Below are 13,616 nucleotides of genomic sequence, written 5' to 3'. Positions count from 1 at the left end.
GTATATATTCTCCAAGAGTTCTTACATAAATTTATTTTTTGTAAAGGTGGTCATAATATTGATACATATTTATAATCTGCTTTTTTACCTGGTTGTTATATAGTATACATCTTTCTATTTTTAAAATTAATTGCCTGAGTACTTTATCTTTTTAAAAGTTAGTCAAGAGTTTCAGAAAATCATTCACTTAATGTTTAAAATTGATAATCTAATTTCAGTTTTTAACTGTGTTCCAACTTATGGAATAATTTAATGGCTATTGCATATTGTGTTTGAATATAATTTGAGTTCTGTATTAGAAAAAGGTAGGACTGTCTATATATTGTCTACAGTTTCCCTCCATGTGGACACATTTTTGAGAAATTAGTTCTATAAATAGTGAATTATTCTTCAATTGGCATAACTCACTAATACTGTTTAATAATTTAAGGTGAGTTACATATACTATAATTTCCACTTATAAATTGTGCATTCAAAAAAGTGGTTGAATTTTATAAATGGAATATAGGGATGCTTTAAGATGGACTTCAAAGGAAATGGAACGAAAAGAAAGAGGTGGTAAGGAGTCTTCACTGTCAGTTTCAATTAGGATATATTAGTTAAGAAAATAGTCTCTGGACCTAACTTTTCTAAACTTCAAAAATTTGTGAATGAGAATAACAATAGTACCTACTCCATAGGTAGTAATGATATAATTCATGTAAAGCACATATCAGAATTTTTAGTAAATGGTCAGTAAAAGGTGGTGATTTATTAATAATAATTAAGTTCCCAGTGGACGCCATGTCATTTCTATAGGCAAAACAATGTTATATTATCTACTAATGCATACATATACATTAAGTATTTGTTGAAGTGTTAAATTTTCATTGGATATTGATGTTAACTGCAATCATTAGATTCACATAGGTTATCTTATTCAATCTTTTTTGGCAAAGTTGTATTATATACTTTTATAGGTGAGAAGTAAACTCAGAAGGATCTTTCCCAAGATTATAAAACTAGATACCAAAGTACTGTTTCAGTTTCAGGTCTATCTGACTTCTAAAGCCTATACTCTTTACACTATGCCACATTGCCTTTTCACATAGTTGAATTTCAGTAAATTAATGTTTTATTGATCATATATGATGTGTCAGACACTGTGCTGGATGCTTTCACATATTTAGCATTTAATTCCTATAGCAAGCCTGAGACATAGTATTTCTGACCTTTTTGTTGGGGACAAAAATGTAAGTAACCAGAATTTGTAACTGTTCTGTGTACAAAACTGTTTCGTGTGCAAACATGAGTCTCTGTAATCCAGACACTACATGATATTTTTGAAAGCCACAAAATGGCAACCTTAAGAACATTTTCCAATGCCTTTCAATACTCCTTGGTTATCCTGCCTTTTCTTTGGCACCTTTACTATGTTTTCATAGTATACGGGGAAGTTTTTAAAACAGAATTTTTTTTAAACACATCAAGAGACTTTAGATGAAATACAATTCAATTGTGGGGAATTATTCTGTCACATCCTTTTTATGAGGATATAGTATGATTAGGAAATTATTGTAGTTTTTAAATGTTGTATGTTAAACCTAACAAAAACATTTTGGTGACTTTAGATCACAATCGTATACATGCCACAGATGTCCTACATGCAGTTTGGTATCTGACAACACGGCCAGTTCCTGGCTTACAGCAGATCCACAATGGTTGTGGAACAGGAAATGAAACAGGTACTTCCTTCTACAAATCTCTGTTAATTATTTGATCAGGAATAGTAAATCAAACTTTCTCATTTCATTACCTCTGTCCTTTTCAATTTTTTGTTAAGTAACCTTTTAGTACATATGAAGGACTATGTAAGTTTTTTAAACCACTTATCCCCAAATTCTACTGTGTAAGTTTTGATGCATAATAATGACATGAAAATTTTTAAACCTGATACCCATCTTATGAGGTAGATTAATATTCAGTACTGCTGGATCTATCATATTTCCTTCTTTGCCCCATTCTTTGGTTTTCCTCACTGAGATAGCCACTATCCTGAATATTATGATAATTAGTCCTTTGTTTTTTAAAAAAAAATTCTTGTTTTTTTTGTCTCAAGTGCATCACATACATTTAAAATATATAACATTCGAAAACCAAAGAAAACATGTTTAAAAGCCTCGCAAAGTATTTTAATGATGACATCAAAAACTTTTATAAACAAATTTTGCTTCCAAAAAAGTTAATGCTATTCCTTATCATAAATATAATAGTTTATATAAATACAATGAATCATAACATTTATAGTTATCTTATTCTAGCTTATTAAAAGGGCCAGGCATGGTGACTCATGCCTATAATCTCAGCACTTTTACAGGCTTAGGCAAGAGGATCACTTGAGGCCAGGAGTTTGAAACCAGCCTAGGCAACAAAGCAAAACCCCATCTCTACAAAAATAATTTTTAAAAATTTAGCTGGATGTGGTGACACACACCTGTCCTAGCTAATCAGAAGGCTGAGGTGGGAGGATCTTTTGAGCCCAGGAGTTCGAGGCTGCAGTGAGCCATGAACATGCCGCTGCACTGATATATATCAAGACAATTTGCTCAGTTACCAATACTTAAGAAATAATATTACCATGCTAACCAGTGTAAATGTCATAGACTCAGCCACTGATATTACTTTTTACATTTGGGTAGTTGAGTCTAAAGTATGCATTATTTGTTTAATGGATTTGCTTTATGTCACTGGTTCATTTTTGTCTGCCATCTGTATTTATTCTTTCTAGTTCCCTTCATTCCTTCCAGCAGTCCTGTGCTTTTATTAGAGATAATTTTCTTCAACTTTTTTGTTTTAGATGTAATTTTGTCTTAGAATACTTATATTTTAGCATGTTTGAAGGTATTATTCCATAATCTTGTGACTTTCACAGTTTTTGTTGACAAGTCAAGACTTAGGTCATATTGAGAAATATAATATATAAATATAATATGTTCCTTTTTCTCTTTCCTATTGGTTTTTAACATTTTAACTATGATGTACTCATGTAATTTTTTTTTTGTATTAATCCTGCCTGATGTTTAGTGAACTTTTTGAATATGTTGATTGGTGGTTTTTTACTGGTTTCTGTCATGCTCTTCAAAATTCAGCCTCTCCGCTGTCCAATTCCAAAGACATTCCCACATTTTTAGGTGTTTGTCACATCAGTACCTCACTTCTAGGTGCCAAAAGTCTGTATTAGTTTGCTATTGCTGCTGTAATAAGCTACCAGAAATTTAGCCTCTGAAAACAACACAAATTTATTCTGACAGTTCTGGAGGTCAGAAGTCCAAAAAAAGGCTTCACTGGAGTAAAATCAAGGTGTCAGCAGAACTATTTTTCTCCTATATGCTCTAGAGGAGAATTTGTTTCCTCGCCTCCTCCAGCTTCTAGAAGCCACTTACACTTCTTGGCTCATGGCCCTTTCTTTCTTTCTTTCTTTCTTTCTTTTGGAAACGGTGACTTGCTCAGTGGCCCAGTCCGGAGTATAGTGGCTCGATCTCAGCTCACTGCAACCTCTGCCTCCTAGGCGGGTTCAAGCAATTCTCCTGCCTCAGTCTCCCAAGCAGCTAGGACTACAGGCGCACGCTGCCATGCCTGGCTAATTTTTTGTATTTTAGTAGAGATGGGGTTTCACCATGTTCCCCAGGTTGGTCTGGAACTCCTGAGTTCAGGCAATCCGCCCACCTCAGCCTCTCAAAGTGTTAGTTTTACAGGCGTGAGCCACTGTGCCCAGCCAGCCCATTCTTTAAAGACAGCAGCATAACATCTTCAAATTTATTTTTGACCCTGACCTTTTGATCTTTCCAAGGAACTAGTGAAAATCGATCCAGCTCTGCAACCTTGGCTTTCTATGCAGAACACACTTAACTGACAGCAACTCTCTTAATTTTAGTCTCTTTTGTAGTCTGCATAGGCTGAGAATTTCCTGAATTATCACGTCCTTATTCCTCTTTGCTTACCAGTTCTCCACCAATCTTTCTTTTTCCTCTCATATTTACTATAAACAGTAAGAAACCAGACTACACCTTCAACGCTTTGCTTGGAAATTTCCTCAACTAAATGTCTTAAGTTTATCATTTGTAAGTTTTGTATTCCACATAACTGCAACACCTAATTCAGACAAATTTTCTGTTACTATATAACAGGGATTCCCTGGCCTCTAGTTTCCAGTGACATGTTCCTCATTTCCTTCTGAGCATTCATTGGCAATGCCCTTAATGACCATTTTTCTATCTCCAGTCTGTTCTCGATGACTTAGGTATAGTATTCTCTAAGACAATATATGTTTTCTCTCTCATGCTGCACACTTCCTTCTGAGTTCTTACTAGCAGTGTTACGAGTTCTCATACATAGTGTTATGGAGTCAAGTATCTGTAGAAGAAAGGAAACCAAGTAGCTTTGGGGAACCAAGCAGCTATTGCAATGGAAAATTATGATGAAAACTAAGACTACAAGGACCATGGGATGTGCTGTCCTATTCTCACTGCACTGGAGAACTAATAGAAAATAAACGACAAGTTTAGGGCTGTAATTAATGGTTGGAGAACCAGATAGCATCTCTGACCTAAAAGAAACCCTTATTTTATTATTTTATTATTATTATTATTATTATTATTATTATTTTGAGATGGAGTCTCGCTCTGTCACCCAGGCTGGAGTGTACGGGCGCAATCTCGGCTCACTGCAAGCTCCTCCTCCCGGATTCACACCATTCTCCTGCCTCAGCCTCTTGAGTAGCTGGGACTACAGGTGCCCTGCCACCACGCCTGGCTAATTTTTTGTATTTTTAGTGGAGATGGGGTTTCACCATGTTAGCCAGGATGGTCTCGATCTCCTGACCTCGTGATCCTCCCACCTTGGCCTCCCAAAATGCTGGGATTATAGGCGTGAGCCACCGCGCCCGGCCAAGAAACCCTTATTTTTTATTGTAATAGGATCATAACTTCTGAAAATAAAACCCAATGTCTGATCCTGAAGTTGCTTGAAATACAATGCAAATAAGTTTGTGGCTTCAGTAGACCTCTTATGTTAGAATTAAGATATGAAATGGGAACCACTGCTCAGTGAAATAAAAGAGGACACAAACAAATGGAAGAACATACCATGCTCATGGATAGGAAGAATCAATATCGTGAAAATGGCCATACTGCCCAAAGTTATTTATAGATTCAATGCCATCCCCATCAAGCTACCAATGAGTTTCTTCACAGAATTGGAAAAAACTGCTTTAAAGTTCATATGGAACCAAAAAAGAGCCCGCATTGCCAAGACAATCCTAAGTCAAAAGAACAAAGCTGGAGGCATCACGCTACCTGACTTCAAACTATACTACAAGGCTACAGTAACCAAAACAGCATGGTACTGGTACCAAAACAGAGATATAGACCAATGGAACAGAACAGAGTCCTCAGAGATAATACCACACATCTACAGCCATCTGATCTTTGACAAACCTGAGAGAAACAAGAAATGGGGAAAGGATTCCCTATTTAATAAATGGTGCTGGGAAAATTGGCTAGCCATAAGTAGAAAGCTGAAACTGGATCCTTTCCTTACTCCTTATACAAAAATTAATTCAAGATGGATTAGAGACTTAAATGTTAGACCGAATACCATAAAGACCCTAGAAGAAAACCTAGGTAGTACCATTCAGGACATAGGCATGGGCAAAGACTTCATGTCTAAAACACCAAAAGCAATGGCAACAAAAGCCAAAATTGACAAATGGGATCTCATTAAACTAAAGAGCTTCTGCACAGCAAAAGAAACTACCATCAGGTGAACAGGCAACCTACAGAATGGGAGAAAATTTTTGCAATCTACTCATCTGACAAAGGGCTAATATCCAGAACCTACAAAGAACTCAAACAAATTTACAAGAAAAAAAACAAAGAACCCCATCAAAAAGTGGGCAAAGGATATGAACAGACATTTCTCAAAAGAAGACATTCCTACAGCCAACAGACATATGAAAAAATGCTCATCATCACTGGCCATCAGAGAAATGCAAATCAAAACCACAATGAGATACCATCTCACACCAGTGAGAATGGCGATCATTAAAAAGTCAGGAAACAACAGGTGCTGGAGAGGATATGGAGAAATAGGAACACTTTTACACTGTTGGTGGGATTGTAAACTAGTTCAACCATTGTGGAAAACAGTATGGCGATTCCTCAAGGATCTAGAACTAGATGTACCATATGACCCAGCCATGCCATTACTGGGTATATACCCAAAGGATTATAAATCATGCTGCTATAAAGACACATGCACATGTATGTTTATTGCGGCACTATTCACAATAGCAAAGACTTGGAATCAACCCAAATGTCCATCAGTGACAGACTGGATTAAGAAAATGTGGCACATATACACCATGGACTACTATGCAGCCATAAAAAAGGATGAGTTTGTGTCCTTTGTAGGGACATGGATGCAGCTGGAAACCATCATTCTTAGCAAACTATCACAAGAACAGAAAACCAAACACCGCATGTTCTCACTCATAGGTGGGAACTGAACAATGAGATCACTTGGACTCGGGAAGGGGAACATCACACACCGGGGCCTATCAAGGGGGAGGGGAGGGATTGCATTGGGAGTTATACCTGATGTAAATGACGAGTTGATGGGTGCTGACGAGTTGATGGGTGCAGCACACCAACATGGCACAGATATACATATGTAACAAACCTGCACGTTATGCACATGTACCCTAGAACTTAAAGTATAATAATAATAATAATAAATAAATAAATAAATAAAAAGAAAAAAATATGAAATGGGAAATAAAGGATCCTGATAATCGAAATGAGATTATTTGGATAGATTTAAATAAATATTGCCTTGTATTCCCCAAATCCTGCTGATTCTTCCTGCTGGGAAATCGTCATTTCTCCTTGTGTTGATTGCCTGAAAGCCCTGTAATGACCTCACTTGAGATTCTTGATTTATAGGGGAATAAATCACTTCTAAATCCAACTCCGCTGTCCCTCATTTCTTTGAGATCCATAATTAAACTTAAATCCTGCAGATCTTAGAGGAATAAGTATTAAGTCTGAATACCAGAATAATTTACCAATTCATATTGGTAGAAACCTGCGGGATATATATCTGAATAGACTTAAGGGTGTTAGACCAGGGAGAACGGAAGATGTACCTACCAGATATTCTGGAGTCAGTGTATTAGCTTGAGCAGTGGCTCTAACAGTTTGCCTCATGAGTTGTCTAAAGTATAGGCATCAGATGAAGTAGAACTGTGAAACTTCCTTGTGTACTGTAGAGGAAGGAATCCAGAAGCTTATCATGATAAGATGTTGAAATGGGGTGATCATATTCAATTTTATAACCCATCCCTAACTTTATCCTCAAGAAGTATCCTCCTTTATCACAGTGCTGGGAAATTTATTTCAACATTAATTCCTGGAGACTGAAATGCTATGCTGATCCTATAGCCAGAGTTAGGGGCTTATGGAATTTAGATGATAAAAGGATTTTGGACTGGGTTCATCTAATAATGGTAGTTAGCTGAACCACACCCATTTTCTGAATGCATTGAGTAAACATATTCAGCAGCTGGCATAATCACTTCATCAATTCCTTGATCTTTGGAAAGAGGATCATCATTGTAGGAAGGATCAAATGGAATCTCCAGGAATTGCCTCATTCTGGCAAAACAGTGAACCGAAAGCAATATACTACATTCATAGATGAGTTGCAGAAATCAGTGCTACTATCAAGTACTTAATAGATGCAGGAATGGTGATTTCCATCACATTGCTGTTCAACTTAATTATATAGGTTTTACACAGGATAAGTAGATCCTGGAAAATGATGGATTATTCTCAACGTAATCAGGTGGTTACTGTAGTTGCCACAGCTGTTCCAGATGTGGTCTCTTCTTTTAATAAGTCAACCTAACTTGTGATATTTGGCACAGAGCAATTGATCTGGAGAGTTGTCTTCCCTCCATAACTCTTAGCAAAATTCACAAGAAGACATATATTTACATCTGGCAGGCATCACAGTACACTTCTGTTGTCTTAGTTCTGGGCTATGTCAAGTCTTTCATTCTCTGTTATAATCTAATCTGGTCCCATAAGTTATCAAGGTCATCCATTACATTGATGAGATAATGATGAGTAGCTCCACGGAGCAAGAAGTAACAAATATCCTAGATGCCTTCATAATAGTGCCTGCAGATGAGAGATGAGAAAAATTGCACAAAAATTCAGAGATCTGTCATATCATTGAAGTATATTAGGGATCCAGTGGTCTAGGACATGTTGAGATATTTCCTCTGAGTTGAGGGATAACTGATACATTTGAAATTCTCTACATAAAGGGCTCTTTGGATTCTGAAGGCAAATTCATGACTTCTGAGTACTATTGCTTCAAAATAGTACTGTAAGGCTGTGTATGCAACCCAGAGCAAGAGAAACATGTGAAGCAATTTCTACTTGTGCAAATTACTCTGCCATTTTTCCATCTGACTGCCAAAAGAAAATGTCTTTTGCAGATAGAATGCCCTGTGGAGTCTCTGGAAGACCGCTACAAGATAATTACAGTGTAAATACTTGGAGTTTTGAGACAAAACCAGGCAGCTTTCCTCAGATAATTATTTTCCTTTCTGTAAAAGCAGCTAAATTGTTGTTGCACTTTGGTAGAATCTGAATACTTGGCCATGGGCACTAGGTTACCATGTTACCTGCCCATAATGAACTTGGGGCCCTTTGATCCTCCAGTTCATAAATTTGTCATGTGCAGTAGTTCTCGATCATCAAGGAGAATTACTTACAATATTAGTTTTGAGTTGCTCCTAAAAGCACAGAACATAAGCTCAGACTTCCATGACGTTTATTCCTAATACACCAATACCTCTTCCTTAATCCATAGTTACAGCTTCTTGGGGAATTCTCTATGACCAGTTGACTTAAAGAGAAAAATCAGTGGCCCTGGTTTATAGATAGTTCTGCCCAATATGCCAGTACTTCCTGAAAATGGGTAGCTACAGCATTGTAGGATCACTCAAGGGTATCCTTTGAAAGGTAATAAAGTAAATCCTTCCAGTAAGCAGATCAAGCTGTGAATCGGTTGGTCAAGAAAGAGACATGGCCAGCTGAAAGGATCTATATTGATTTACGGTCAATAGCTAAGAACTTCCTTGGATGCTTTGGGATTTAGAAGGAAAAATATTTTAAAATTAGAGTTTTTAATTGGACAAGGAGTTTTTGTTAGGAGGTTTATGGCTAACCTTCCCAGAGTGGTGAATATTTGTTTGCCAGGTGAATGCCTACTATGATGCTTAATTTTACATGTCAACTTGGCTGGGCAGTAGTACCTACATATTTGGTCAGACATTAATTTTAATATTTCCCTCAGGGTATATTTTTGGATGAGATTAACATTTAAGTTGATGTACTTTAAGTAAAGCAGATAACCCTCCATAGGTCGCTGGGGTTCATCCAATTATTTGAAGGCCTTAATAGAAACAAAGACTGACCTCCTCTGAGCAAGCAGGAATTCCACCAGTAAACAACCTTCAGACTTGAACTGCAATATCAGCTCTTCCTTGGGTCTTTAGCCAACCAGCCCACCCTGCAGATTTTGGACTTGCCAGCATTCTTAATTTCATGAGCAAGTTCCTTAAAATAAATCTCCTCTCTCTATATATATGTGTGTGTATATATATATGTATGTATATATGTATATATGTGCATATATGTGTGTGTATACACACACACACACACACACATCCTATTGTTTATGTTTCTCTGAATAACCCTCACTAATATATAATACTTACCAAAGGCCATTCACTGTAAAGAAGGCTCTCGATGATCAGGTGGACAAAATGATCTCTTATCTTATAGCTATCAGTCTCTTTCCCTGTGTACTGGAGTTCTTATTCCGTGGGTTTATGCACGCAACAACTAAGTGTGTTAGTCAGTTCTGACACTGCTATAAGGAAATACCTGAGACTGAGTAATTTATGAAGGAAAGAGGCTTAATTGAGTCACAATTCTGCAGGCTGTACAGGAGGCATGACGGGAGAGGCCTCAGGAAACTTAACAATCATGGCTAAAAGGTGAAGGGGAAGAAAAGCACCTTCTTCACAGGATGGCAGAAAGGAGAAATGCAAGCAGGGGAAATGCCAGATGCTTATAAAACCGTCAGATCTTGTGAGACTCACTATTATGAGAACAGCCTGGAGAAAACTGCCCCCATGATCTGGTTACCTCTACCCTTAGTCCCACCCTTGACATGTGGGGATTATAGGGTTACAATTCAAGATGAGATTTTGGGTGGGAACACAACCAAAACATATCCCTATGATGGAAATAATAGAGATATTATGTATGGGCTAAATACCATGGGCTTCTTCTCTACAGCTCACCTGGCTCAGGCCTCTGCTGAGTGCCTTGCTCTCCAGTAAGAGAGACCAATGGTGAGTCCTTAATAAGGCACCATTCCCTGAGGGAACATCCAGATATTCGGGTGGTGGTAGGTTGATTGCATTGGACCCTTTCCTTTATGGAAGAGACAGCTTTTGTTCTCACTTATTGTGGATGTGGATTTATCTTCATTGTCTGTAGTGCTTCACCATCGCCATCCTTGAACTTACTTAATGCCTTATTTACCATCAGGTTATTATAGGTAGTATTGCATCTGATCAAGAAACTAATTTTTCTGCAAATTGTGGCAATGGGCTTATGCCCACAGAGTTTACTAATCTTTCCATGAACCTTATCAGTCTACATCAGACCTGAGAGAATGGTAGAATGACATCTTTAAGACTCAGATGGGGTTCCTGCTAGGCGTAAATATTTTGTGGAACTAGAGTACTGTCCCACAAGATGTGATTTGTTCTTTGAACTGATGCCATTATGTGATATTCTCTTCCATTGGTTGAAATACCTGTTTTTGTGCTGGTACCATGCTGTTTTTTGTTTGTTTGTTTGTTTTTGAGACAGGGTCTGGCCCTGTCACCTAGGCTGGAGTGCAGTGGCATGATCTCAGCTCACTGAAACCTCTGCTTCCTGGGCTCAAGCCATCCTCCCACCTCAGCCTCCTGAGTAACTGGGAGTACAGGTGCATGCCATCATGGCTGCTAACTTTTTTTTTTTTTTTTTTGTATTTTTTTTATAGAGATGGGGTTTCACCATGTTTCTCAGGCTGTTCTCAAACTCCTGAGCTCAAGTGATCCACCTGCTTTGGCCTCCCAAAGTGGTGGGATTATAGGCATGAGCCACCGTGCCTGGCCCATGCTATTTTGATTACTATTGCTTTGTAATAGATTTTGAAATCAGGTAGTCTGATGCCTCCAGCTTTGTTCTTTTTGCTCAAGATTGCTTTGGCTACTTGGAATCTTTTTGTGGTGCCATATGAATTTTAGGATTGTTTTTTCTGTTTCTCTGAAAAATGTCATTTTTTTGTTTGTTGCTAAGTATGTAGAAATGCAATTGGTCTTTGCATGTTTATCTTGTTCCCTGCTAACTTGATGAACTAATTTATTAGTTCTAATAGTTTTTCAGTAGATTTCTTGGGATTTCCTACATATATGAGATTAGGCCATCTGTGAATAAAGATAGTTTTGCATCTTCATTTCTAATCTGGATGTCTTTTACTGAGGCCTCCTTTTAAATGTGTCAGCAAATTTTTAAAATCACAGTTTTCTGAAATGAAGTGAATAAATGGGATTCAAAATAGTTGTGTTTCATTGCCCTTGCCAACTGTGTTGTTTTTCATACTGTTTTTTTTGAAACATATATAAGCTAATGTTTTAAGATCCTAATATATAAATTCCAAGTAATTACTGAATTTAAAAGGAAATCTTTTGCCATTTTTGAGTTTTAAAATATATTTTAAAATTGTAGGGAAAATCCAGAATGTGTATCACATAGGAAAATTCAAATTATTGACTCTGTATTGATATTTAAAGTCTTATTAGAAATTTGATTACTTACATATATCATTATGCATAGATTTAACTGCCTCTTGTTTACTTTTTATAATTGTTTTAAAAATACCTCTAAGCCGGTGTGGTGGTACCTAACTCCAGTCTAAGCTACTCAGGTGGCTGAGGGCAGGTCAATTGAGGTGAAGAATTTGAGGGTATAGTGTACTATCACGATTGGACCTATGAATAGCTAGCTGCTGCACTCCAACCTGGGCATCATAGCAAGACCCCATCTCTAAAAACATAAATTAAAAAAAAAATGCTCTAGCGTGGGCTGTTCCAAAACTTAATTTTGGTACAAATTATAAATAGGATGAAAATAATGAGGTATATTTACAGTTGTCACTAGTATATTAAAGTCATGTTAAAAAATTCTTGTGATGGTTATATTGAGTCAACTAAAATAGGATTAAATAATTCTTTTGGACTTTAACAAGCCAGAGCATTATTTCTAGGTTCCCCCAATGAATACAACCAAGGAAACTTTGTACCTAGTATCTGTGGTTTTATGTGTCTACTTTAAATATAGTTTCTTCTTCCTTATACTTTTTACAGATTTCTTTCGCAAAAATAATAGAATGATCATCTAGATAGATAAAGCCACCAAAATAGAAGAAAGAAGAAATCAATGGCAAGATATTAAGACACCAAAAGCACAGTATGGATAGTGAACGTGTTGTTTCTAAGAGGATAAAAATAGACTTATGTTGACTGAGATGTTCCCCAGTTTTCCATGCCTTTTCATTTTCCATCATTTTTTATTCCATTATATTATATGGAGCTTCATGAAAGAAAACAAAAGGGAGATAAGGAGTTGTAGTTAGGGCTACAAATGAAATGTAATCTTCCTGGATGAGATTTGAAAAGCATCTATGTAGAGAAGCTTAGTTTGGTAAGATATTAAATTCCTAAATCTTTGTAATGTTTTCATCAAATTTTATTCTCTAGTATTGCCTTTTCTGTTATATACCCTGGCCATTATATCTATCTAGTCATTAAATAGCAAATATTTAGAAAATCGGAGGTTTTTAAAATTATTACTTGCCTGAGTAAGACAGCATCACACTGGTGTGAGAATCCTATCATGTCTTGTAAAGTAAGCAACTTCAGAGTCAGATTTAACACTGTTTCTCTCTACTAACATTTTAAGTTGGGAATAATATACTCTTTTAAGTTCATAGATTTTAGTTCTTACTTAAATCAGCAAATAAAATAAGTAATCATATTACCCATGAGAATCCCCTCCGTAGCAAAATTGTGAGGAATTTGTGTGCTAATGCTGGTTTATTTTGCAATTTATTTTTTCTCAGATTCTGATGGTAGAATTAACCGTGGGCGAATTGCTTATATTTCTTCGAAGAGCTGCTCTATTCCAGATGAGAGTTATGGCTGCCTGTCTTCAAACATCCCTGCATTAGAATTGATGGCTCTATACGTGGCAGCTGCCATGCATGATTATGACCACCCAGGGAGGACAAATGCATTTCTAGTGGCTACAAATGCCCCTCAGGTAGGAAATATTTTTCAGAACCTTTAAAGAGTAATTCTGAAATTTTCAATCATGCTGTGTATCCCTTTGTAAATCATTATTCAATTGAATCATATAGCCATTCCATCTGACTTTAAGACCCTA

At 36.7% G+C, this 13,616-nt stretch overlaps 1 protein-coding gene across 4 annotated transcripts in view; it reads left to right on the top strand.

The window, feature by feature from the left end:
* The window catches only part of PDE3B (phosphodiesterase 3B), a 207,950-nt gene that overhangs the window by 174,032 nt on the left and 20,302 nt on the right, over nt 1-13,616 (top strand). For 2 of the 4 annotated variants that reach the window (XM_015114810.3, XM_077963272.1), the window contains 2 exons: nt 1,611-1,724; nt 13,294-13,493. In XM_015114810.3, the coding sequence (XP_014970296.2) occupies nt 1,611-1,724; nt 13,294-13,493 (314 nt within the window). The remainder of the gene's footprint in view (nt 1-1,610; nt 1,725-13,293; nt 13,494-13,616) is intronic. The other 2 variants (XM_028833635.2, XM_077963273.1) reach the window with 1 other exon arrangement.

This window comes from Macaca mulatta, chromosome 14 (assembly GCF_049350105.2).
Source record: "Macaca mulatta isolate MMU2019108-1 chromosome 14, T2T-MMU8v2.0, whole genome shotgun sequence".
NCBI classification, from domain to species: domain Eukaryota; kingdom Metazoa; phylum Chordata; class Mammalia; order Primates; family Cercopithecidae; genus Macaca; species Macaca mulatta.
Note: the sequence above shows the minus strand (reverse complement) of the source record. Positions and strands in the feature narration are given on the sequence as shown.